This window comes from Siphateles boraxobius, unplaced genomic scaffold, assembly GCF_051911475.1.
Source record: "Siphateles boraxobius isolate OS27281-9 unplaced genomic scaffold, OSU_SipBor_1 5, whole genome shotgun sequence".
Lineage (NCBI taxonomy): Eukaryota > Metazoa > Chordata > Actinopteri > Cypriniformes > Leuciscidae > Siphateles > Siphateles boraxobius.
Window position 1 is genome coordinate 16,462,529 of NW_027509141.1, and position 26,763 is coordinate 16,489,291.

Here is a 26,763-nt window from a genome sequence, read left to right on the forward strand (position 1 = left end):
AAATTGCATATGTAAACCTTTTTTTCCTTGAGAAAAACTTTCTACATGCCTTAAAATAGCTTGAATGTAACTCTACACCCTTGCCTCATTTAGCATACACTGTTCTATGCAAATTAGCCCCGCCTCCACTCACTCACAGCAGCTCAGAGATCCACTCATTTACGATCACAGGTTGATTGGTTGCATGATAGTTTGTGACGTCAGAGACTGTCTTTGGTTCACTGCAGTTTCGAAGAGAAAATACTCAGCAATGGTGTTGACTTATGAATTTGCACATGGTGTGTCTTTAAAGCATATTAAAAACACCACATAGACATATAAACAACATTAAAAGCTTGATTTACACCACAGGGGGACTATAAAATTGTGATCATTTAATAATACAAATATTTAAGAATAATTAGTAGTAGTAGTAGTAGTGGTATCAGTAGTATATATCTTTATTGAATGGGTTCCATAAAAACAATAGTCTAGAGTCTTAGAGTTTTTCCCTTTATTTTCTCATGCTGCATTTTTTAAAGCTATTTTTAAAGCTGATATTTTACGAATTTTCACCCCTGATGAGTTTGCATCCTTGGTATATACACAAAACAATTTGATAACAACAAATGCTAGCTGAAATAGCTATTAGAATTGCAACATTTTCAACAAGATTTCTAAACTGTTTCTCTGCCATGATATTAGTTCATGTGAAAGTGAAATTGACTGTAGTAAAAGCAACAAAGTTAACAAAGTGTTATTAGTTGTGGTCTGACACATTTCAGAATGGAATGCAACTTGCCATCTGGGAAATGCTAAATTCTAGAGACATTAGCATTTGCTTGTTTTGAGAGTGTGTACACAAAATATCTGAAATTAACATTTATTTTACACAATTTACTCAATTTACTATGTCAGAAGAATGTCAGTTACTGAAGTTAGAAATAGTTTATTATTCATTTACAAGGCTGTCAATAGATTCTTTTAGACTGATACAAGGAAAGCTAAAATTGCTAAAGCTAAAACTCAAAATCTCAGAATGTTGGCCTTGTCGATACATTTCTCCATCACTAATTAATAACGGTCAGATTTTTTTGGAGAAACCATTGTCATCCAGTTATAATATTTGAATAAAATGTAGTTTATATTTGTGTTTGTGAAATCTCTGTTAAGCTGTTGCTATATATAAAAGAGCTGTGTTTTTGTGTTCTCTCTCTCTCTCTCTCTCCTTCTAGACCCACGGTTGAAGGATTACCCCCTAATGGGGACTCCAGTCAATATGTCTGCTATTCTACTTGCTTATCTTTTCTTCGTACTGTACGCCGGCCCTAAGTTTATGGCCAACCGTAAACCCTTCCAGTTGAAAGAAGCTATGATAATTTACAACTTGTCCTTGGTTGTCCTGTCTGCATATATCGTATATGAGGTGAGAATCAGGAGATATGCATTCTGCTAGGTGGCGTGACTGCGCAGATGTGTTTGAACTTGAATACACGTTTGTTTTTCTGTATTGACACATAGAGAGGCGTGTTATAATTGATCTATTATGGAGATGCTATTCTGTTTTTTAATTGCTGCTCACTTCCTGTTCCTGAAGATAAATTCATACACTCTTCAATCTTTACTTGATGTGTAGTTCATGATGTCAGGGTGGGCAACAGGATACACGTGGAGATGTGACCCATGTGATTATTCAGACAGCCCCCAAGGACTCCGAGTAAGATCTGCTTTCTATACCCTCTATGCACAAACTGCAGTAATATTTATCAAATTCTCCATATTAAAGATGTCTTTTTTTCCTAGATGACAAGAGTCGCCTGGTTATTCCTGTTTTCGAAGTACATTGAGCTTATGGACACAGTAAGATTTAAACTACTCCTAAACTTATGGTTTTAAACTAGTATGGTTTTGAAGCATGTTGGTTCATGTATTGATGATTGATGTATTATTCTCAGGTATTTTTTGTGCTGCGCAAGAAACAAAGTCAGATCACCTTCCTGCACATCTTCCACCATTCCTTCATGCCCTGGACGTGGTGGTGGGGCGTGAGCTATGCACCAGGTGAGTCATTCTCCTTCCCATCTGGGTCAGTCAGCAGATATTTACATTATCAGCACATGCTGTTTCAGTTGACGTGACCTGTTAATGGACCCTGACAAATTTCTATTCCAGTCAGACATGCTTTTTCAGCAAGCCAGGAACTTTTGCATGTTCTAATGGTTTTTGTAAATAAATTTGTTGTTGTTGATGGTCATCAGAGTCTGTTGTTTTACTGCTTTAGCATATGTGACTATGTTTCTTGCAGGTGGAATGGGCTCCTTCCATGCCATGATCAACTCTTGTGTCCATGTGATCATGTACTCCTACTACGGCCTTTCTGCTGCCGGGCCTCGCTTCCAGAAGTTCCTCTGGTGGAAGAAATACATGACTGCAATTCAGCTGGTATGTTTATTCGATTTGTAGAGCAGTATAAAACTCGCCTGTGTGGATCTTGAAGGGATAGTTCACCCAAAAGTTTGTCATTATTTATTCACCTATATGCTTTGTTACACAAAAAGGATATATTTGAAGACTCCTCAAAATAAAGTGACCGTTCGTAGTGTCCATGACTGTCAAGCTTCAAAATGGACCAAAAAAAGGCCCATAAAAATGGTCTATTCAACTTCCGAAGTTGTGAGAAACAAAGTAATTATTCACTGATAATCCACTCAAGTGAGTTGGTCAGAGATCAAAGAATCTGATTCAGGAAAGAATCGTTCTTTTCAGTGAATCGGTTGATCCAATTTACTAATTCAGGCAACAGCTCACTGGATGGGAAGAAAAGCAGTGAAGGAGTTAAAAGTTTAATTCTGTTGAAAAATTCTGTCATCATTTACTCACCCTCGAGTTGTTTCAAACCTGCATGAATTTCTTTCTTCTGTTGAACACAAAAGAAGATATTTTGAAGAATGTCGGTTACCAAACAGTTGATGAGCCCAATTGAGTTCCATAGTGTGGAGGAGGAAAAAATACTATGGATGTCAATTGGGCTCATCAATTGTTTGGTTACCAACATTCTTCAAAATATCTTCTTTTGTGTTCAGCAGAAGAAAAATTCATACAGGTTTGGAACAACCTGCGGGTGAGTAAATGATGAGATCATTTTCATTTTTGGGTGAACTATCCCTTTAAGGGGAGTAAATGATGTCAGTTTTCTTTTGAGTAAAATAACCCTTTACATTTTAGAATGACTATTTCCGCCACAGAATAAAACATTTTAAAATATAATTGTGACTTTTTTCGTGCAATTGTGAGTTTATATTTCACAATTCTGACAAAAGTCGTTAAAATTGTGAGATATAAACTCACAATTGCAAGATATGAACTCAAAATTGCAAAAAATCAATTCTGACTTCATATCTCGCAATCCTGACTTTTCTCAGAAATGTGAGATGTAAACTCACAATTGCGAGAAAAAAGTCAGAATTGGTGGAACAAGCTTTGATAACTCTGAACTGGTGTTGTTTGGAAACAGCTGCATTAATATTACAAATTTATTTTTGTTTTCCACAAACTATCCCTTTAAAGATGTCTTCAAACTATACCCAAAAACTCAACTTCCTTACTCTTCTCAACAGATTCAGTTTGTGTTGGTGTCTCTTCATGTAACCCAGTGGTACTTCATGAAGAGCTGTGACTACCAGGTGCCTCTGTTCATTCACCTCATCTGGATGTACGGGACCTTCTTCTTCGTGCTATTCTCGAACTTCTGGTACCAGGCGTACGTGAAGGGCAAGAGGCTACCGAAGAACACTCAACAGCTCACCCAGAACGGCAAGGCTAATGGATCTACCACAGTGGCCAACGGCTCGTCGGTAGTTTCAAACGGCCATGGCGTACATGCAAACGGTCAGAGCAACGGGAAGAAACACCACGAGAACGGAAGCACTCTCAACGGCAAGATGAAGAATGCCTGAGAAGCTGAGCTCAGGAGAAGACCCAAAACAGATGACCAGGAGAACCTGCAGAATGGCACTAAGGAGTCCAAAGAGTGTTTTGGGACCTTTCATTTTCAAATCTTGTTTTTTTTTTATGTGTACATTAAATAAGTACATGGAGATATGAATGCCTTTAACCCCATTTGTATATTTTTTGTCATAAATTAATCTAAAGAATTATAATTGAGCAAAATGTATGAAGAGAAGAGGAAAAGGAAGAGTCCTGACTTGATGCACCCTCCGCTGATGTTGCTCAACAGAACGAATTCACAGATGGCCACACACACACACACAGATCTGTGTGTCTTTCATACTGCCCCCAATAGCAGACACTGTACAGTGAACATCAGTAAACTTGAATTACATCTGTAAATAGTTTTACCGTATAAACTAACGGCATTGATACATTACGTTAGATATTGTTACTATTGAAATAAATACAAAAAATAAATAATTTCCATTTTAAAATACACAGTTATCTGTTTATTTCATGTAAGTTATGCAGTTTAATGGCACATTGTAGTTCCTCCTCGAATAAAATCAGTGCAGGTCAATGGAATTTGACCTACAATTCCAGCGGACATTCCCATGTGGTATTTGGCATCTCCAATGCAAATGGTTGACATATTAAAATACTTTTTGTATAACATTGTAATCTACAAGAATGCAGGTGTTCACTCTCACGTTTTAGGATTCATCGGCCATTCGAGAGCAGACGGTTGGCTTCCATCAGATGTGGTTTATAAAGAAATGCAGTGTGTGTGCATGCCGCACTTCTTCATAATCTGCATTTGTCATCTCGAGTATGTGCAGCATGTTGGATGTAAACAAAAAGTCCATTCAGTTCCTGAAAAGCAACAGAGGAAGACCAGATGAGCAAGCGTCCTACGCCGTATGTGTGCGAGGGAGAAGAGAAGGTCACGTAGGAACAAATGACTTCAAGCTCACAGTGCACAAGAGTTTGCGCGTATAGTTTGCGCTCCTGTTTATCCAAGCTTCGCCTTTGTTTGGCTAAATTCCTTCCGTCTTTTTTCCCCCCAGCAGGTGTGTGGTAATGTAGGGCAGAGTTCAGGGCGCTCCTCTCTGCAAGCTGGGAGAACAGGGCGTTTACATGGGATTTGTACAGTGACTCAGAAGGATGTCATCCTCATGCCTATCTCGGGAATTACAACCGAGATCGTCATGGCTACATTGAGTCTTACATGTGGAAGACTGAAGATTCAGGAAAAGAAGAAACCAAGTCTCTCTCCAATATCAGGTCATGCTAATAAAAGTCATTTGCTCAATGATCATGTTTTATGTCGCACTTTGGTCCTCATTTACCAGAATCTAGCCTTAGGTTTCAATTTTTTTCTCAGACCGAGCCGAGGAGTTCAGACTACAGAATAAACTACAGACAGCTACTTCGATTTGTCACAGATGATCCGTTGATGATGACTAGAGGTCGACCGACAATAGGTTTTGCTGATACCCATAACTAAGAAATCAATTTTGAAAGGAAACTTAACATTTTTAGTTCATTTGTCTTTTTTCTTTTAAACTGTCACGATCCCGTATACGGGATATCTAACTTTACTTCGCTATATTACTATTAAATCCTAATCTAATTATGACAAACTATATATCGTTGGAAAGGTCTAAGACTCCTAAATAGATATTTTACCGCTGTTTTTTTCTTACAAATTATGATTGAACTGTAATATATGAATTTAGACAAGAGTGCGCCTCAGAAAAACTACGTCATTACAGGAGTTTCGGACGTTTGTCACAAAAAGTCGACGCACACACTTTTAATAATTGAAACTTTGTTTTTTTTATGCTAAAAGTTCATAATAAAACAATCTAGTATTTGTCAATAACAAAAGATAAAATTATATTTTAAAAAGTAAATTAAGAAGTCCTCTAAAAAGTATAATATATATTATATATATATAAATATTTTTTTATTATTATTAGTAGTTATAAATTAGGTATCATTTGAAAGCTTACGAACTCAGAATTCATCCGGTGAAAACCGTTTTGAAATTGGATGTTGCGTTACCATAGAAACTAATATTGACAAAACACATTGTCAGAAAGGTCTGAGTCTCAAGGTTCCATATTTAGCGACAGAAGTGATATTTGGATAGAAATTTATGAATTTGTTACAGCAGATTGCATACAATTAAATTCAATGGAATGCAATGGCACCCGGTGGCTATTTTTGGTACAACGCCTAAACAAAATCGCATGGGAACTTTAATTTTTGTGATATCAACTTGAAATTTGGAACACAACTTGGTTAGATATATAGCTTTCATTTCATAGTAATTTTATAGTAAAAAATATTTTGTAAAATATTTATTTTATATTAAAATATATATATTAATAAAGTATAGTTGATTTACTGTAAATTATAACTTCCATAACTTTTTCATACTCTAATTTATTGAAGTGCTTTCACTTCAGTAATAATCTGCTGATTGTTTTCTTTAAAACAAGACCAAACTTAGGTCTATATTCCTAAGCATTCTTGAATTACAACCATTTAAGTTTGTACTGTATAGTGCATTTTAATGTCAATTATCAAAGGGGGGGCGGGGGGTGACAGTTAAGGGGTTAATCCGATGAATGAATGTGAATAATATCTTTAACCAGTATAATTTATTGACTGGTTGAAGTCAGTACTGTTAGTACTGAAGTTAATAAAGTTGCAATTATTAGTAAAAAAGTCACAAGTGTGAGATACGAATTCGCAATTTATAAATTATTGCAATTATTCAAAAGTCACGAATGTGAGCTTTTTAAATGCGATTTTGAGCAATAAAGTCACAACTACAAGAAAGTTGCTACTGTGAGATATAAAGTCACCATAAAGACAAATAGTTGCAATAATGAAATATGAGTTCGCAGTTACTTTTTACCGTGAATACAAAGTCACAATTATGAGAAATGGTCACAACAGAAAGCTGCAATTACATGAAATATAGTCGCACACGTAAGCTTTAAAGTTACGATTACGAGAAAAATTACAAGAAAGCTGCAAAATCACAAGACAAATAGATGCAAAAACGTAATATGAGGCCGCAATTACGAGAAATTAAGTCAATTTAATGGAATAAAAAGTTGCAATTTTGAGAAATATTCACAATAGTGAGACATGAAGCTGCAATTACAAGAAGATAAGTTGCACGTGTGAGAAGTCGTCGTAGTTGTGAGATATAGTTACTATTAAGATAAAGTCGCAACTGCGAGATATAGTCACAATTAAGAGAATTTTGCAATAAGTTGTAATAGCCAGATATAAGGATGTGATAACGAGAAATAAAGTAGCAGTTACATTCTAATTTAATAACTTTGTGGTGGCAATGCGCTTCCATAAGAACCTTGTGGCACCTAATGAAATGTCAGTGTTCATTTTTGCCATTATATGATCATTCCAAGAGCTGTTACTGGTGTCGATCAATCAGCAAAAACGACATATCAGTCGACCTCCAGTGATGACTGAGAAATGTTAGCATTTTTTAAAGCCATTTGATGTTGTAACCCCGACCTTTTCACAGTGAGCAGAGGGGTATTGAATAAACTACTAAAATAAGCTGCCCCATGGGGACATCTACTACATTCCACTCTCAAATTATACTGAACTCAAAGGTTTCTGGGAGTGTTGGCACATGTGACAGTGGGTGGTCTGTCTCTATGACGTATCCTCCAGAATATAGAAGATGAGCTCTAGCTGGCAGGCGGCGAGACCCTGGTACTGAGAGTTACTCTGCACCACGGACATTAATGATTGGTTAAGACAGTCCTGGTACAGTGCTGGAAGGCGCTGACCGTTACCGCCTGCCAAAAACTCCATCTGAAAGATTAAAGAAATAAAAAAATGAAGATAACAGATTAAGATCCCCATAGATCTAATCAAATACAGCACTATTCAAATAAAGCAGAACACTGGGGAGAATGTCAGATACGTAATACTCACATGCTAGACTCCTGACCTGCCCTTACACAACACTGAACTACAGTCATTATAACAGCTCAAAGTGTACATGTTGAATCTAAGATTAAATATAAGATTGAAAAAATAGTTCTTAGTATGCTTAAAGGAGTAATAAAATTGGTAGTCGACTAGCAGACTTGGAAAAGTCAATAGATGAGGTACAGTATATGAAAAGAAATAGTTATTTTAAAGAATGAAGGTAGAAATTCTGTAAAAATAAATGATTATCAAGATTAACTAATTAACTAATTTAGTGTAAAAATCATTAAAAATATTATATAGTTTTTCCATTTTAATTCGACAATCATTTTAAATTATTTTTTACAATGAATAAATAGTTATTGTTGATATATATGAATGAATTAATAATTTTTTATTTCTTTTCTTTCTTTTTCCTCTTCAGAACACGATCATTAGTAACAGAACATATTTTAACAAGAAGATAAAAACAATCTCAGCATGTTGAAAAGAAAAGAAAAAATACAGAAAAAAAAGGAGAAGGAAGAAGCTAACTTATATTTACCTTCCCCTTTTACACATCTAGCCTTGGAACGGCTACTATATGTATATTGGTTTATTGTTTCTGTGTTTAATAAAATACCTCAGTGGGGATGGGAAATAATCGTTTGGCATCACAACTGTGGACATTATTATGGCCATCTCACCTTCTGGCCATCCAGAATTACTCTCAGTGCCAGTTTGGTCATGCCGTCCTCCTTCAGCAAACAGAGAGACTGGCACAGTGCCAAGCAGAACGCCCGTGCAAGACGTTCTGATAGACGGTTGTGGCTGGTGTGGTTATTAAGACCATTAGGATGTTGGTCTTTCAGCAAGTAAAACACCTGTGACATCAAAACATGAATTGACCAACTGTTGAAAGTGGTTCTCAAAAGCATTTTCAGGGAAAAAATTAAATCACATTCAGATAAATCCACTACGATGCAGCAAGCTCTTAGTCCATAACTATAAATCAAAATAAAAGGGGTATTGACATTATTTTGTTAGGAATATTTTGTTTATATATAATGGTTATATTCAGGGCTTGACATTAACTTTCTTGCTCACCAGCCACTGTGGCTAGTGGTTTCCAAAGTTACTAGCTAGTGAGCATTTTCACATGGCCACAATTTTGAGCCATATAGCTATTTTAAATATTAATCACAATTTGGCAGCAGGTATATTAAGCTTCTGTCACTTTAAGACCTGATGCACAGATCCATTATACTGTTTTATATAACAAACTAGTGTCTTTATGAGCACTCACTTTGGGTGTGAGCACAAAATCTGCGGGAATGAGTTTTTCATTCCTTTTAATTTTTCATTTAGGGGTAAAGAGAAGTTTGAAATACCATTGTAGCAATATACTGTAAGTGAACATCCCGCACCGCCCACGTTGCTGAGAGTGGTGTTTAGATAAATATGTGAATATTTGGTTCTCTCTTCTCAATAATAAAATGAACACCACAAAAATGATAGCAGTGAGAAAAGAGCAGTTAAGAAAGCATCTGGTAATAGTGATTTGGATGTTTGCAAGAGTTCAGCAATTCAACACGCCAGTCAACTAAAGTCACGTCACGTTTATTTATATAGCACTTCATATAATAGAATGCTTTAAAGGCACACTATGCAGGAATTCCGTTTTTGTCAAACAGCGACCCCTAGAGTCACTGTAGAGTATTTGTATTTAACGTTACTGTCATAAATACCACTCACGCAGAGTGTCTCTGCACTCACAGCCTCTGCACTTTATAATAATAAAGTAGCCTACCGCGTTGGATGGCTTATAACGTTTTTACATGATTGCAGCAACATTACAAGTAAATAGCCAATAGCCTAGGCCTACTGTATAATTTCATTTGTGTTTTGAAGGGTTTTGTAAACATTACAAAATGCCAGATGATATCAATAAAGTTACATGTAGGCCGCACTATTTCGTAACAATCTCCGTTATGTCGTTAGACGTGTGCAATTTATCATAATAGTTTGCAAATTGTGCTCATTTACACTATTTACAACGTGTAGGCTTATTTATGTCCTGATAATTATGTGAGATATTGACAACTGTTCTCATGATAATCGCAGGAATCAACTTTAAAGGGGAACTATGCAGTTTTTTTAGCATAACTGAACAGCTTCAGAGTTATTGGAAGGGTTATATGACTTTTTTCGGGTTAAATGGTGGTATAGCTCGGACCTGCGTTTTCAGAATGGCGGGGAAAAAACGTCTCCACCGTCGCGTTCCCGCCTTAAGGGTAAAAACGCAAATCTGCTCACGGTGGCTCTCGTCGCGTACGCGTTTAGATCACAGGCATGCGCCAGTACAGGAAAATAACAACCAACATTTCGGATTATTTCTTTAAGTCGGACCTTCAAGTTGCCCTAGCAGCTCTGATAAACGTACAAGGCTTTTTGCTGTTCGCTTCGCCATGTTTTGATTTCGCGCTACTAGGGAGAGAAGTAGAAGGAAGGTTGTACGCAGGCGAGCAGACTTGGTGTTGTTGTGTGGCAGTGCTTCACATTGCCACCTAGCCACCTGGAGTGCATACTACATCGAATTTCACACACTGTTGCACGCATATGCACGCAGATTTCCCCCTCCATAACGCTAGTCTAAACGCAGAATAAAAAGTGATAACGAAACGACCCTTTTGCGTTTTCTCTTCAGATCGTTTCCGTGTAAACATAGCCTTAGAAGCTCTATGATAAGAAGCAGAAAGCTAGGAAAGCATTGTCGGAGGAACAGAGAAAGAGGAAAGAGGAAACGGCAGACTGACCGAGCGAGGAGTCAGACACGAGTAAACATCAGACCTGCGTTTTTAGAATGGCGAAAAAAACGAAGAAAGCGCGGTCGGAAGAGTCTAGAAAATGGAAACGATAATCTGACAGTGTGAGGAACCGGACAAGAGTCCCACTCGGTCAGGCTTTTTACTGTTGAAGTTGATTCCTGCGATTATCAAGAGAACAGTTGTCAATATCTCACATAATTATCAGGACATAAATAAGCCTACACGTTGTAAATAGTGTAAATGAGCACAATTTGCAAACTATTATGATAAATTGCGATAATCCTGTCTAACGACATCATAACAGACATTGTTACGAATTAATGTGACATACATGTAACTTTGTTGATGTCATCTAGCATTTTGTAATGTTTACACACTCAAAACACAAATGCAATTATACAGTAGGCCTAGGCTACTTTATTATTATTAAGTGCAGAGACCGTGAGTGCAGAGACGTTCTGCCTGAGTGGTATTTACGACAGTAATGTTAAATATAAGTACTCTACAGTGACTCTAGGGGTCGCTGTTTGACAAAAACGGAATTCCTGCATAGTGTGCCTTTAACAGTGAAAGCCTGACCGAGTGGGACTCTTGTCCGGTTCCTCACGCTGTCAGATTCTCGTTTCCTTTTTCTAGACTCTTCCGACCTGGCTTTCTTCATTTTTTTTCGCCATTCTGAAAACGCAGGTCCGAGACGGCCACCATTCAACCCGAAAAAAGTCATATAACCATTCCAATAACTCCGAAGCTGTTCAGTTAAGCTAAAAAAACTGCATGGTTCCCCTTTAAACCAAACAGCCTTACAGTATTAAACATGAAAAAAAAAACCAGCATCTGTGTTGCTTTCAATTAGAATTACACTTCAATTTCTACAAAAAAAGCACCTCCCCAGTCTTTATGTTTTCACTCGCGGACGTCTGACCGACAGAGGAAATGATTTCCATGTGAAAAAGGGCAGAGTCCCAGAGCGCACATACTCACCACAGACTAATGGCAGCATCGGCAAGCTGTTTCAAACTCCCGAAACAAACTCCAACTGAACTTTGTTTTGGCCTGATTTAGTTCGAAATGACATCACACTAGTTTGTTCTTCGATTTCGCTTGCGCCTTTAAGGTCTTTTGAGCCCAGTTCTGTCAACACTGCATTGGCTCCCTGTTAAACATCGCATACATTTTAAAATCTTGATAATTACTAAATGTTTTAGTTCCCCAGTACTTGAGCGAGCTCTTAACGCTGACAAAAGTCCTTCACGTCTATTGCGATCGCAAAATTCGGTCCAGTTGATAATACATAGAATATCAAAATCAACCGCAGCGGGTAAATCCTTTACCTATTTAGCCCCAAAACTCTGGAATGGTCTTCCTAGCATTGTTCGGGTAGCAGACATACTCTGTCAGTATACGGTACTGTTACAGAAAGAACGCATGAACAGAAACGTTAAAATACTTATTCTGCTTAGAGCGAACCAATTGATCCCCGACCCCTGCCAAAACACAAACAGTCCACAAGTTACGCTCTGTGCATAAACATGTTCAGTGTTTACCTCTGTCCAGCGAATGAGCTTCCCATTGGCTTTGTATTCTATGCGCTGATGGGTCTTGATGTTTGTGAGAGATTCCATAGACTTCCCATCAATGGGGCTGATAATGCTGCGAGAAACAGGACAGAAAAAGTGAAAACCAGCACAGATTTAAACTTAATCTACTATATATATTTGTTATTATATTTTTTCTAACCCTTTATTAAAGCGCGGCTCTTCATCCTGCCACTGAATGTGCACATATTCCTGCCTCTCTTCAGGGTGGAGTTTTCCACAGGTGACTGTGAAGTCTTTCATCTCCCGTAGAGATCGGCGTAACTCGCTCATGGTCTCCATGGTTACCTGCACCATCAAGCCATCTGTAATGATAAACAGACGCATGGAATCTTAGCACATGCACAGCTAAACTTCTAGACATACGCATTCAAGTAAGATAAACATAGATAGAAATGCATTAACGTTGAAGTGAGAAACAAGATACAATAGGAACGAACAAATGAACAAACCTTCTACAATGCTGGACTTGGCCAAGTACCCTGATGAAGGTTTGAGCGCTCCACTGAACACAAAAAAACACGAGCCAGTGACTGAAAGGTGAACAGAAACAAAGATTTCAATTCAGTGAGAGAATTCCAGTCAACACAGAATACAACAAACGACTGAACACTTTCAAAGTGAACGCGCTTTCCAAGACTGCCAGACAGCGCCCTCAAGTGAGCGTTTAAGGAAAGACGCTAATGTATCAGTCCTTCGTTGATGCGGTTTTCATACAGTATGTGTACTTCACAAACGTTTTCTTAGTGTTTTCTCTTTTGTTTGGGTCATATTAAATAATTTGATGATATTAAATCGTTTATAAAGTTATTATTACACTACATTTTAGTGAATGTATGAAGTTCACACTGGTGTCCTAGCTGAGTAACCACAGGTATAGTCCATCATGTTGCCCTATTCAGACGGAAATGGTTTTTAACGGGGAAGTGAGGTCATTTCAACATTTACAGTGGCTAGTCTGTAATTTTAGCCCTGTCCTATTTTTCTCCACCACCCGTGAAACAATTCCCTGCCAAACAGCTACAAACACTAAGGTTTCATTGTAATTTAATTGCCGTCTGAATCTAAAGACAACATCAATTCAAAAATTCGTTTTGTAAATCCTTTTTGACCACTGCCCAGTACCGTACAGTATCTGCTGTGGTGATGTGCACGCACTTAAAATATGGAGCCTTTCATTATTCTGGAAACTTTTGAAATGGTCCATTATTAAAGTATGCAATACATTTTTTAAATATTTACTATATGTGACCCTGGATCACAAAACCAGTCTTAAGTAGCACGGGTATATTTCTGGGAATAGCCAACAATACATTGTATGGGTCAAAATTATCAATTTTTCTTTTATGCCAAAAATCATTAGCATATTAAGTAAAGATCATGTTCCATGAAGATATTTTGTAAATTTCCTGCCATAAATGTATAAAAAAAAAATTGTGAGTGAATGCAGCACAATCGCGAACATAAATGGACAACTTTATAGGCGATTTTCTCAATGTTTCGATTTTTCTGCACCCTCAGATTCCAGATTTTCAAATAGTTGTATCTCGGCCAAATATTGTCCTATCATACATCAATGGAAAGCTTATTTATTCAGCTTTCATGTGATGTGTAAATCTCAATTTCAGAAAAATGACCCATAAGAGTGGTTTTGTCATCCAGGGTCACATATTATATACTTTTTTTATAAATTAGGGATTGCACAACTCATTTTACTAGTCGAACAAATACCCAGGTCAGGTGTTTAGCTAGAGTTTACATTAACTTGTTTCTGCTAATTTCTTCTTTTTTTTAAATGACATCCATCATTTTGAGAGATAAAATGTAAGAGAAATCCATTAAAAAAAGCATGTCAATTTGAAAATAGGATATGTCAATAATTGTATGATAGGAAATTATTTTACTATTAATAAATGAAATATAAATGTATTAATTATTTGGTCCTTCACAAGAATAAATCGCCATCTGAAGATGCGTTCACGCCATGATGTAATTACCATAATGACAAGATTCACGTCCTTGTAGAAACCGTAATTACAAGTTGATGGCAAACAATTGCCGTCTGAATAGGGCTTAAGAGCATGTTCCACAAAGTCTGTGAAACCACAAACAGTATCATTTTATTATTTAAACTTCTTTTTGTGAAATGATTTGCTTGAAAAATGTGTTTGTGCTAACTTTCTTTCAAATAAATGCCACTACCGCTGTTGGTGCAAATAGTGTCCAGATACTTTTAGGGGCATTTAAATAGAGCCAACAGAAATTACAGACAGTGTTGGGATGTTCTCTCTCACCTCTGCGGGGTTGGCTGTGAATGCTGATGGCCTGGGTCTGGTACTGTCCATCAGCCGTCTGCACGCAAATGAGATGAGAGTCGGCCTGCTCATTAAAGCAGGCGCCCAGGGCCAGCACTCTTTCATTCGACTTATTCAGAGCCTTCAGCAGCTAAAACACCAGCAGAGACAAGATGCACATTATCCTGAGAAATTAAGGCATTACTACTGAGGAATTATTACCTCAGGTTTGCTTATCTATTGGACATCATTTATATGATAATCCTTCTGATACTCCAATATATTCTGACATTTAGTAAATATCATACTATTACCATCTACTGTCTTTGGACATGATACCATGGTACTCCTGATGCATTTTCTATTTTGAGCAGTTCATGGTTATGGTACCTCTGGATGACGTGTTTTAGGGATTCTTATACAGGTGCTTCTAGCCTCTAGATCAACCACGAGCCCCGGCACCGTTGGCAGCGTGTAACGGTGAAAACGGAAATCCTATGAAAGTCAAAACAGAATTAAAAAAGACATTTAAAAGACATCACACAAACTACATAAGCTGTATGACAGGATATAGTAAACGAAACAGGTCATAAGTCTCACCACTAAGAGCCTCATGATGCTGTTGTTGACGGGTCCAAAGAGAGGCTCTCTGAAGCGCACACTGAACAAGGGACAGGGATAAACTACAGGACAGAAGAGCAAATAAACAACTCAGTTAGTGTACTTCCTGAGGTCAAGTGTCATTAAAATGATGCGTACAGAGATTATGAATGATATTAGAGATTTTATGATCGTAGAGACTAACGCTGCATATCAATTAGCATATTATCCTCCCTAAATAGCATGTTAAATAAGTAGCTAATCCAAATCATAGTACACCACCATTCAAAAGTTTGGGGACGATATTTTTAAAACCTTTTTTAAAAAGAAGTCTCATTATGTTCACCAAGGCTGCATTTATTTGATTCAAAATACAGTAAAAACCTTGATATAGCAAAATATTATTACAATTTAAAATAACTGTTTTTTGTTAAATATATCTTGAAATATTTTAAAATGTAATTTATTCCAGTGATGGCAAGGCTGAATTTACAGCATGTTTACTCCAGTCTTCAGTGTCACATGATCCTTCAGAAATCATTATATTATGCTGATTTGATGCTCAAAAACATTTCTTATTATTATCACTATTATCAGTTGTGCTGCTTCGTATTTTGTTTCAGAATTCAGTGATGAATAGAAAGTTCAAAAGAACAGCATTTATTTGAAATAGAAATCTTTTGTAACATTATAAAAGTCTTTCATCAAAAGGTTTCAGTAAATTAATGAATCTTTGTTGAATAAAAGTATTATTATTATTATTTTAATCTTACTGATCCCAGAGTTTTGAACAAGACTGGAGTAATGGCTGGTGAAAATTCAGCTTTGCCATCACAGGAATAAATGACATTTTAAAATACATTAAAATAGAAAACAGTTATTTTAAATTTTAATACCTCACAATATTACTCTTTTTGTTGTTGTTGTGGTTTTATTTATCAAATAAATGCAGTTTTAGTTAGACTTCTTTAAAAAACAGTAAAAAAAAAAAGGTTACCCACAGCAAATTTTTGAACGCCAGTGTATATATTCATCTTATTTTGAGATGGTTTTCTTACATCTGTACTCCGCTCCTAAACGCAGCATGAGTCTCAGCGGAAAGGCTTTGGCCCATGAAGCCTCGGCACGGAGCATGAGGAGTCCGAACAGGAAGGGCGGCACAGGTAACGGCAGGCCCTCCAGAGACTGGAATGTCGGACGCACGTAAAGAAAGCCTGCATGCTCGTTATTACCCAGAAACCCCCGGGATACCAAAGAGTGACTTAGGTGATTCAGAAGCTTTCCTGCTGCTTGGAGAAACGGCAAAATCAAGATTTATCAAGTCATTGCTAATGTTTGATTAAGTTTTATGATCGAGTAACATCTGATACAAGTGTCACCTGTCTGGGCATCCCAGTAGATCTGAATGAAATGATTGAAAATATCTGTTGGGAATCTTTTCTCCTCAGGCAAACACTGCAGTAAAATGACCACCTCTGGCTGTCCAACAGCATGCATACCCTTCGACATAACACACCAGCACCGCCGGTTCACATCTACAGGAACACAAAATCACCACAGCGATCCACATGAATACACCAGCATAGTGTTATCAGATGTACAAAACATGCACACACATCCTGAGAACAGACGCACGCACACACACACACACTCGATGGTTTGGAAACGACTAACTACACAGACTACAACAGCTTCAATCACGATATAATATACCATACCGATTCGCACAGGTTCCACATGTCAAATCACCAAAAGCATAAATCCATCAAGTGTGGAGTGAGACATTGGGAACATACAGCTGACAATCTTCACCACGGCCAGCAGGTTGGCGTTGAGCACAAAGACGAGAGGCTCTGCAAGACCCCTCTCCAACTCCTCTAAGAGTGACGACTCTGTTCTCTTCTCCTCCAGAGTATAGTCTGCAGAGAAAACACAAGCACCTCCAAAACCTCAAAATCACTCACAAACCTTCACTCAAATACTTTAGAAGTAAGTTTCACAAGTAAGCTTGTGGTCCCACTGTATGCATTCATTATATGGAAAATCATTTTGTTCCACAGAAGAAAGTAATGAGGGTTTGGAAAATGTAGGGCTGCCCTCGACTAAAGGTTTTTCTAGTCAACTAGTAGATGTTCATTTAAGAGATTTGTTGACTAATCGCATGTGTATATAAAATAATGAGCCTTAAATTGACTATATATAATACATAGCATAATCAGCGCTCAAGCACACACATAAAGCTTGCCACAGCCCACAGGCAAAAGTAATGATTATGAATGTGTCATGAAAAAACAGCAAGGAGACTGTCTAAATGTTTTAATAATTTATAGATAATGTTTTCTGTGTTTTGGGCTGTCGACGATGCCGACTCAACATACTCGAAGTAGTGGACGCCTTTATGCACGTTTCATACAGATTACATAATCTGAGAATATTTGGTTTCCACTTGAATTGGTTAACAACCGCTTGACATTTCAAGCTTTCTATAGATATATTTCTCATGTCTGTGAGGCAATTTTTTTTAATGTGCTCAAGTTCACAGAGACTGAGATGGCAGAAAGTACATCTTGTTTGATTTATTTTACAAAGAAACAACGTTTTCTTGTTATTGTGAGTTTACACATAAAAGTAGACCCTTTAGAAGTTTTGTATGATGTATTACCAAAAAGAAGGAGTATTTTAAGTTGTTACTTCTGTTAGATCTTAATGCTTCATTCGAAACCATATGTCACAGCATATTATTGGACAGATTGCATTGGTGGTCAGGGATGATGTTGAACTGGTTTAAATCTTACCTCTCAGATCGCTCCCAATTTGTTTACCTTGGTACTAACAGATCTCAGACAGTGCCTTTGTCTCAGGGTGTCCCTCAGGGGTCAGTTTTGGGTCCTGTTTTATATGCTGCCTCTTGGGCAGGTCATTCAGAAGTATGGCCTGAGCTATCACTGTTATGCGGAGGACACCCAGATTTATATTATCTCTCAGCCTGATCTCAATTCTTCCTCTTCGAATCTGTTTGTTGGAAATCAAGGCGTGGATGAAAAACAACTTTCTTAAACTAAATTGTTCCAAAACTGACATTTTACTAATTGGCACTAAATCTAATATCAGTAAGTGTAATGATTTTAAACTTTCAGTAGACAATACCCTAACCCCTTCTGGCCAGGTGCATAACTTGGGTGTGATTTTTGATGCTCAGCTGACTTTTAATTCTCATTTTAAAACCTTAACAGAGGTTGCTTTTTTCCATCTGCCCTTTCTCTCCAGGCCTGATGCAGAGAGGCTTATTCATGCCTTCATCACATCGAGGCTTGTTTATTGTAATTCTCTCTGAATTACAGCAAGCTCTATTAAGAGGTCGCAATATATACAAAACTTAGCCGTACGTGTCTTGACTTATACATCTTTACGCCATCACATTACCCCCGTGCTCCAGCAATTCCATTGGCTTCCAGTTCAATCACGTATTGATTTTAGAATTCTGATTTTAACTTATAAAGCACTACATGGGTTGGCCCCGAACTACATCCATGATTTTGTTATTCCATCCATACCCGCTCACTCTCTCCGCTCTGCTGGCTCTCTCTCTCGTTGTAAATTAAGGCTTTTCCTATAATGCGCTTAAGTTATGGAACTCATTACCTGCATCTATTAGGAATGCTGCTTCTGTGGATTGTTTTAAGAAATTTCTTAAGACCCATCTTTTTAGTCAAGCTTTTAATTTATAAGTTATTACTGTGTATTTTTTAAATGTATTTTTTTCTCCTTGTTTGATTTATTTTATGTACATGCTGTAGCGCTTTGAGTGTGAGAAAGGCGCATTACAAATAAGATTTATTATTATTATTTATTGTTATAAGGAAAAAATGCAAGTGATCGCGCTTCCATGTCATGCAGTAAAACGCGTAATACTTTAGCTTCCACACGCCGCACACACACATGCGCCTAATAATAGCAGCGCACATTTAATTAGGTTGACGTTAGAGCAATCGGGCAAGTTACTTGATAAGCCATACACAAATAAGCCATATTTGGCATAGATCTGTCAAGGACTGCATAACTTCGCCACAAGGTTTTTTTTCTGCCACTAACTGACTAATGAAATGTTTGGTCAACTCTTCTAGACGAATATCGATTAGTTGAATATTAGGGGGAAGCCCTAGGAAAATGCTTTTCATTTTGGGGGGAATTATCCCTTTAAAGGGGACATATCATGAAAATCTTACTTTTTCTTTGTTTAAGTGCTATAATAGGGTCCCCTGTGCATCTACAAACTCTGAAAATGTGAAAAGTGACAACCCAGTGACTTTGTTTTGGTAAGCCTTTCCTCTGCAAGCATTTCAAACCTTAAGCTGATCTGATTTAGCTCCCCTTCTGACGTAGGAAGGGTATATTATTATAATGTTACCGCCCCTTAATCTGCACGTTTCCACCCACAGCGCCGCCAATTTGGTTTACGCATGCGACAACAGTGTAACTGCAGTTGCCACCCGTCCCTTAGAATACGGAATCGTCCCGTATTTGTGAAATAAACAGCGCGTCCCGTTTTGAATCAATACGGGACGCGGTTTGTCCCGTATTTCCGAGTTGTCTTACACGCATCATCCCATGGAAATCAATTTCCACCTGCATTCCGTGAAGACTCGTTCTATTCTACCCTTGATTGGGTAATACTCGCTGCCATTGTTGGTTTGATTGGTTTGTTTAATACCATCAGATTCAGGGCCAATCAGAGTCAGAGGAGGGCGGGACTTTTGGCAGAGAGTTGATAGCAATGCTAGAGCTCATAGAAATCAGAGAAGCACCGTCTCACAGTTCTTCATACCTCAAGCATCTCCCGAGGCAGTTTTTTAATCGGCTCAAAAATGTTCTGATTGATTACGTTTTCATATGCTGCCTATGCCCATTTGTTAAGAAATAATGTTACAATGTAAATGATTTATATCCATACATTATGGTTTGATTTGTTTATTACGGTTAAGGTACATAGTCAGACACAAGTCATGCATTTTTTAAATAAGAGAGATATATATTTAATACATATTTAATAATAAAAATGTGCATGTGTGAAGAAAATAAATTATGCTTAACAAATCTAGAGAATTTCATCCTTTAATACTATAGAATTAACAATAGGTCTGAATAAATAAATAAAATACATAAATAGATTTTCTTACCAATAATAAAAATAGTGTAATAATTAAATTTAGAAATGTATATTATAGGTTATTTATGTGCGGTATCACTGTTTGGATGGTGTTACATGTTTGAAAGACAAACATCTACTCAGTGCTGCACGGAGCGACAAGAAGTACACTTATAAAAAAAAGTAGGCCTCACATAGTCCAATACTGCACAGTACTACTTCTGGTCTACTGATGTTTTTGATGTTCAGGATCCTTTGCTAAAGTCTCCTGCAGTATATATATTTTTCCAATCAAATTTAGTATTTGTTTGAGTATCAACGCATTTGTTTAATTTATAGAGAATAAGTTATGGATCTGTTAATTTAATAAGTTAATAAAGTATGGTTAACATCTCACATACATCTCCGACGAAAGGCAAATTTTTTTGTGGTCTCATTGTCACACTTTGTTAACGTTGTTTGTAATAGAGAGTGATTGCATCTATCCACACTGATTTCAATAGCAGATAGCTTATTATAATGTCCATTGGTACTGATCTTATTACTTACCTGAAAATATGTTTTGAGTTATGATATACCACCATTGGCATACCGTCGGGTCTGTGGTCATTGTGGCACCGAGGGCTTTGGCCCCCACTGTGGCAGGCGTCCCTTATTTTTTTTTATTGAAGGTGGCAACCCTAAGTGCAACCAGTCTTAACGCAATGGCCAAAGTTTGAGCAAAGCATGTCGTTGGCTGCACAGAACACTATTTCAAAATGTCACAACAAAAAAAAGTCACAGCTGTCTTATAAAGACCTCAGGGAACTATCAACTTGAGTAAAAGTTAAACATGACAGTACATGCAAGTGATAAGATTAATCAATGTAAGTCATTACATTGATTAATCTCATCACTTGCATGTACTGTCATGTTTAACTTTTACACAAGTTGACAGTTCCCTGAGGTCTTTATAAGTCACAACAACTACATCCATGTATCTGTAAGAATTGATAAATTAGGAAATTCCAGACAGTCTGTTTCGGGGGTGACCAGACACTGAGAGGACAAAAGGACCTCTCTGGAGATTACCATTTGAACTGGCCTAAAGTCGGGTTTGCATCTTCTCTCTATTCCAGAGCATTTGATGTTTTGTATCGATTATCTTTGAATTGATTATGAAATTGGCATGATACATGTACCTGACATAATAAATTGTTACATTTGATTATTTCAACTGACTCTGACATTGTTTTCATTGAAGAGTTAAACGAAATAGTCAAACATTCGCTCACTTTTAGTGAGGCACAGATATTATTAAAACCTTTCATTTATGGAGTCAGATGAAGTAACGAGTAAATACATATGAGAAAATGTATTGCATTTAACCAAAAATACTTTGCCACGAGAAAAGACAGTAACACGCAGAGACCTTCACCGCTAATTCGAATACCGCCATTGGATCGAGTTAGACGGCCTTACATATCCTTTTACCATTAAGAAACGTCCAGGTGTGTCTAAAAGTTACAATCTCTTCCTGAGTCTCTCTGTAATGCTGCACTCCGCTACGGGTTATTTCGGAGATTTGACTGAAATTCGCGTTTGTTATTGCTGGAGTATCCGAAGCTCGTGTAAAAGATCGTCCCTCTTCTGAACGAAAGCGGGAACAGCAGCTCATTTGCATTTAAAGGGACACACACACAAACAGCACAATTTTGGTCACACCCTAAAATCTTGTGAAAAGGGGCATAAGATGTCACCTTTAAGCCTAATTTAAGCTAGAGCTAATGTCTTTATTAGCAGTCAGTGTGTGGGCACATTCATACCTCCTTTGACCCCTGTTGATGTCAGAATAGGGGGAAGGTCCTTTGGTGGAGTGGGTTTTGTAGCGTTACCTCTGACTTCATCTCCTGCTATAATGTCAGTCACTTCCTACAGCAAATAAATAAATAAATACAACTATATATAAAATAACTGTGCTATGAGAGATATATATATATATACAATTATTTAAAAGAAAAAAAAATCCTCTATATTATGTCCTTATAAGGAGTGTTGGGTGTAACGCATAACTAAGTAATTACTTACTGTAATTTAATTAATTTCTCCTTGAAAATGTAAAAGATGCCATTCCTCTTCAATTTTCTGTCATTTAATTACAGTTATTTCTAATGTAATTGCACTAAATACTGTGTATATTCTAGAACAATTCTATATAAAACAATAGTGGATTTAACATCAAAGTGTAACATCTAATGTTAAAATTTATCTTTTTAATGTAACATTGTCCCTTTAAATATTTTGGTCAGTTCAAGAATAATTTATGCAATTTTATATTATTTATTTAAGATAATTAAAAGAGCAGTTTGATGTCAACCCTTGTATTGCTTAACTGGTGGAGGTTGATATGGGATTTAGAAAATAATTAGTATTAAGTAATGCAATACTTTTTAGAGAGAGCAATTAGTACAGTAAACTAATTATACTGAAGATGTGATTAATGACTTCTTTTTAGAGTAACTTATCCGACACTAATAATAAGAGTGTAAAAGTGTTTAAAGTTGCTCTGAAAAATTTAAGAGAAAAAATAATAATAATATTAAAATAAAATAATCTCAACAAAATTATTATAAGAGTGTTTTAAAGTTACCGAACAAAGCTTACAGGGATGAAGATATTAAATAAAAATTAAGAATAAAATACAAATCTAAATAGGGTCATTGTAAGAGTGTTTTGAAAAAGTTACTTAAAAAATTAAGAGGAATAAATAAAATAAAATAAAGCAGAAAGATCTCCCATCATACCGCCTGAGCGAGCTCAGTCCTCTGTGTGTGAGACAAACTCCTGTGAATGGGAGAGCTGTTGGCACTTCTACTCTCAGACCGGGGAAGGAGATTATCTGCAAACCAAACCTTCTTTTGGTCCATCCGAAGAGTCCCTGGTAAAATTACATCATTATAACACTGTAATTAATGTGTAATAACAGTACATAAGCACCCACCACAACACTCACGGTCAATCAAAGTTGAATGACAGGTGACACAGACTCGCCCCTCCTTCCCACCGAGATGAGTCAGCTTAAATCTCAGGTCACAGCAAACCACACAAAAAACCTGCAAACCAAACAGACTTTTCATGTTTTGAAGGTAAACAACATTTTGGTCACAGAATCGCATGCATCTCTCACCTTCCCACATGCTCTGCAGTGATGACGTCTTTTGGTGAAGGAGAATTTGGATCCACATTTCATGCATGCTGGTGCTTGAGAATCAGGGACCCACTGAGGGGCCGTAGTGCCCAGGGAACTGCAGCGCTGCACAGGCAGGGCACCTAGAGAACCCTTCCTCCCCGCAGAGTCAGACACCAGTGACGCTTCCATACCACAACTCTTCTTACGGCCCTGGCATGACTCCAGCGTAGAGTCTGAGGGCTCCGTGCTCTCGGTGTCCTCCACAGGGGACGATGGGAGTCCCAGCACAGCCTCCAGGTGCTCCTGCTCATTCTCTGCCCGCTCTTTCTCTTCAATGACAGAGTCCTCTTTCAGACCAGGCCTCAGCTTGCGCTCGTCTAGCAGAGACTCGCTGGAGTCCTTGAGGGTGGAGTACCCAAAACGCCTCTCGCCCCACACAGACAGAGTGGCGGTCACTGCTTGCCTCATAGTCTCAGTGGAGGGAGCTCAACGCGAGAGGGTTGCTGATCATATTTTAGCCCACCCCGCGCTTTGTTCTATCCTCAAACCATCACGACATGGCTTGCACAAAGTCCTGCCAAAAGATGAGTCAAATGCATTAATTCCCAGCAGGTCAGTGGATTTGTCAGGAATGCTTGGCCTCTATTTTAACCCTATATAGCCTATCATATTTTATATACAAGTTTCTTTTAAATTATCAACATGATCAAACCGTTGCTAAATACCATATATACACACAATCTACTGCATGCCTTCTGTTTGATCAATATATTTTTAAAGCAAGTAAAAGGCCTTTTAGTATATTAGAAAAAATGTCCACCTTCAAGTCGTGGTACAAGTCTTTTTGATGTGAAATCATTAATGATTTTTATAAAGTAAACATAAGAATAACTTTTATATTGTTGGAAATATTTTTTTTTATTATTATTGTATGTATTATAAGCCTCCACAATAAAAACGACAGACCTTTGATCATAAAACTAAGCATTTAAATATCATCTTAAGAATATTATTTTTGCTTGGAGGTGTTTTTTCCTTCCCGGTCGTGAGCTTTATGAGAGTTTTTTTTAAATTACTGAAAAAAGATTACAGTGAAATTAATAATAAAAAATAAATCTCATTCTCATTTTATCCATATGATAAACTTGATTATCTACAGTATACTTTATATTATATGAGCCATAAAAGCCTGATGTATCAAATATGATACTCAAAATAAAATAAACTATTTTATTTTAATACATTAATTATGCAATTAATCCCAAAATCAGGAATAACGCAAATATTATGTCATTGCAGGCGACTGACCAGGGACGAGCCATTTTTTTAAATTGGAATTTCTCTAAAATTTAAAATCTTTGGGAACTTTTGGGATATTGTAAGTACACAACTGCAGGAAATATATCACGCTGTGCAAGTGATTTTTGGATATTTTATTACAAAAATCTTACATATTGTACATTTAAAGGGACTAAATGATTGAAGAAATCCTGCATAATTGCATATTAAATTGCGTTCAAATGCATCATTATGAATATGTATTCTGCATACACCAGAGAGAAATCTGTTGTTTTCACCGGACAATCCAGTTGTAAAATTGCTTACACTTTACATTGTCGTTTTATCTTTTAATATAAAACATATGCACGGATGAATTGTTTACAATTAGGTATATAACGTGCATTTAGAGATCAGACCAGCCTTTGAACCGTGTTCTGTATTTAATGCTGTGCCACTGTCTCAGACACAGATCCTGCATCACTATTTCACAGTGAGGATTTGCTGAGTGGACAGAATGACTCGTCTGCATGGGTGTATGCAGATACATATTCACAATGATGCATTTAAACACATTACAAACACTAACACATTTCAATGTGTATTCAATATACGAATTCAGAGACATAAATAAAACAACCGCTGCAAAAAGTGCTGAGCAGCAATGCTTTCTGATTTAGAGCCAGTTTGTCGCCTCACCCCAAACTAAACTACCAGCAACGCGACGCGACACACTAGAACGCGTCGCGCGTTTGCCGTTAAGAGAGCGTTCAAGTCTGCACGTCGCACTAAAGTGTCAAACCATTCTAGTTGTGAAATTGTTTTCCAAAAAGTTGGTGTAGCATCTGTTACCGCAGCAATGACTGAATGTGCGTTTGGTAATTCTCTCAGCACTGCATTGCAGACAAGCCGCCGCAACCTCCACACAAGATCTTCACGCCTTTGACATGGACACACGGTGCAGTGGTAGCTGTGTAATTCAGAATTTCTTCTGGTTATCAAACGCATGTTCATGGCTGATGCACATCACTCTCGCCTGTGGCAGTTGGTGAGTGACTACAGCAATGCGACAGTACCGTCAACAAGAGCCAATTACCACATCCTCACTTACAGTCATCAGCTCAGAATAAAACCCCGAAAACTCCCTCAGGAATTATAGAAATTATGTAGCGCTCGATACTGGTAGCCTAATCTAATGAAGAAATATAACGAATGTAAGTATTTACCAGGATCTCTGCATCCCATCGCCACCTCAGTGTGCTGTTGACTTGTGCTCGCCATCAGAGGTTTGAATGCGCGAGGCTAGCGGCGCTCGAGATGAACGCGCGTTCACAGGGGCGTCGCAATCACTTGAGAAGTCAAGACGTGCACACTGACGACTTATCTCCTTCTTTTCTTAATTATTAATATTGCCCATCTTGCTTTACTTGGGTAGACTATCCGATTCGATGACAGCTAGCTAGGTCTCATTATTGCAGATATTATTTTATTATTACAATATAGGCTATTATTACCAACCTTAAAGGTGCGGTCACATTGGGGAAATGTCGCATGCAAAAGTCACAGAAAAGAAAAGTCACTTTCAAACCAGCTTTCGGCTGGTACGTGCCGATTATCAACTTTGCGATTTTTTTTACCGATTGCGTGGATTCCTTTCGAATTAGACTACTGGATGAGCCCGCCAAAATTCGCCGAACGTGTAGGCAAATTTCAACTCACCATTCATGTTGACAATTGCAAATAAACAAATAAAGCATGTAAGGTAATGTTAATTGGTTATCAGAGAAATAAACCTTAAGGAAACAGTAAATCTTAGCTTCTCATTCTTAAATGAATTCCAAATTAGAAAATACATGTTTAAAGTGTGGTTACATTTACCGTCAGTCAGCGAACGTTCGTGGGTGAAATCCAGTCGTTTCAATAGAAAAATCCAAGCAATCTGGAATTTCTCAAGAGGGCG

At 37.4% G+C, this 26,763-nt stretch overlaps 2 protein-coding genes across 9 annotated transcripts in view; one reads left to right on the forward strand and one right to left on the reverse strand.

Annotated features, from left to right (window-relative positions):
- The window catches only part of elovl1b (ELOVL fatty acid elongase 1b), a 38,626-nt gene extending 34,202 nt beyond the window's left edge, over window positions 1–4,424 (forward strand). For all 7 annotated transcript variants that reach the window (XM_077202932.1, XM_077202936.1, XM_077202935.1 and 4 more), the window contains 6 exons: window positions 1,215–1,405; window positions 1,616–1,696; window positions 1,783–1,839; window positions 1,935–2,040; window positions 2,285–2,421; window positions 3,597–4,424. In XM_077202932.1, the coding sequence (XP_077059047.1) occupies window positions 1,215–1,405; window positions 1,616–1,696; window positions 1,783–1,839; window positions 1,935–2,040; window positions 2,285–2,421; window positions 3,597–3,935 (911 nt within the window). In that variant the 3' untranslated portion in view covers window positions 3,936–4,424. The remainder of the gene's footprint in view (window positions 1–1,214; window positions 1,406–1,615; window positions 1,697–1,782; window positions 1,840–1,934; window positions 2,041–2,284; window positions 2,422–3,596) is intronic.
- Window positions 4,425–6,676: 2,252 nt separating this feature from the next.
- On the reverse strand, window positions 6,677–26,755 carry zfyve9b (zinc finger, FYVE domain containing 9b). 2 transcript variants are annotated; one of them, XM_077202880.1, is made up of 16 exons: window positions 26,030–26,122; window positions 23,523–24,099; window positions 23,349–23,448; window positions 23,140–23,273; window positions 22,162–22,267; window positions 17,007–17,129; window positions 16,590–16,745; window positions 16,269–16,496; window positions 15,211–15,293; window positions 15,001–15,105; window positions 14,611–14,761; window positions 12,769–12,849; window positions 12,459–12,621; window positions 12,266–12,371; window positions 8,601–8,777; window positions 6,677–7,794 (listed from the first exon to the last, which is right to left on the reverse strand). In XM_077202880.1, exons 2-16 carry the CDS (start codon window positions 23,991–23,993, stop codon window positions 7,633–7,635), a joined length of 2,346 nt encoding a protein of 781 aa, XP_077058995.1. In that variant the 5' UTR covers window positions 23,994–24,099; window positions 26,030–26,122; the 3' UTR covers window positions 6,677–7,632. The 2 variants fall into 2 exon arrangements, with proteins under 2 accessions (XP_077058995.1, XP_077058996.1); XM_077202881.1 differs by lacking the exon at window positions 26,030–26,122 and adding an exon at window positions 26,682–26,755 and having other exon boundaries at window positions 7,514–7,794.
- Window positions 26,756–26,763: the final 8 nt, after the last annotated feature.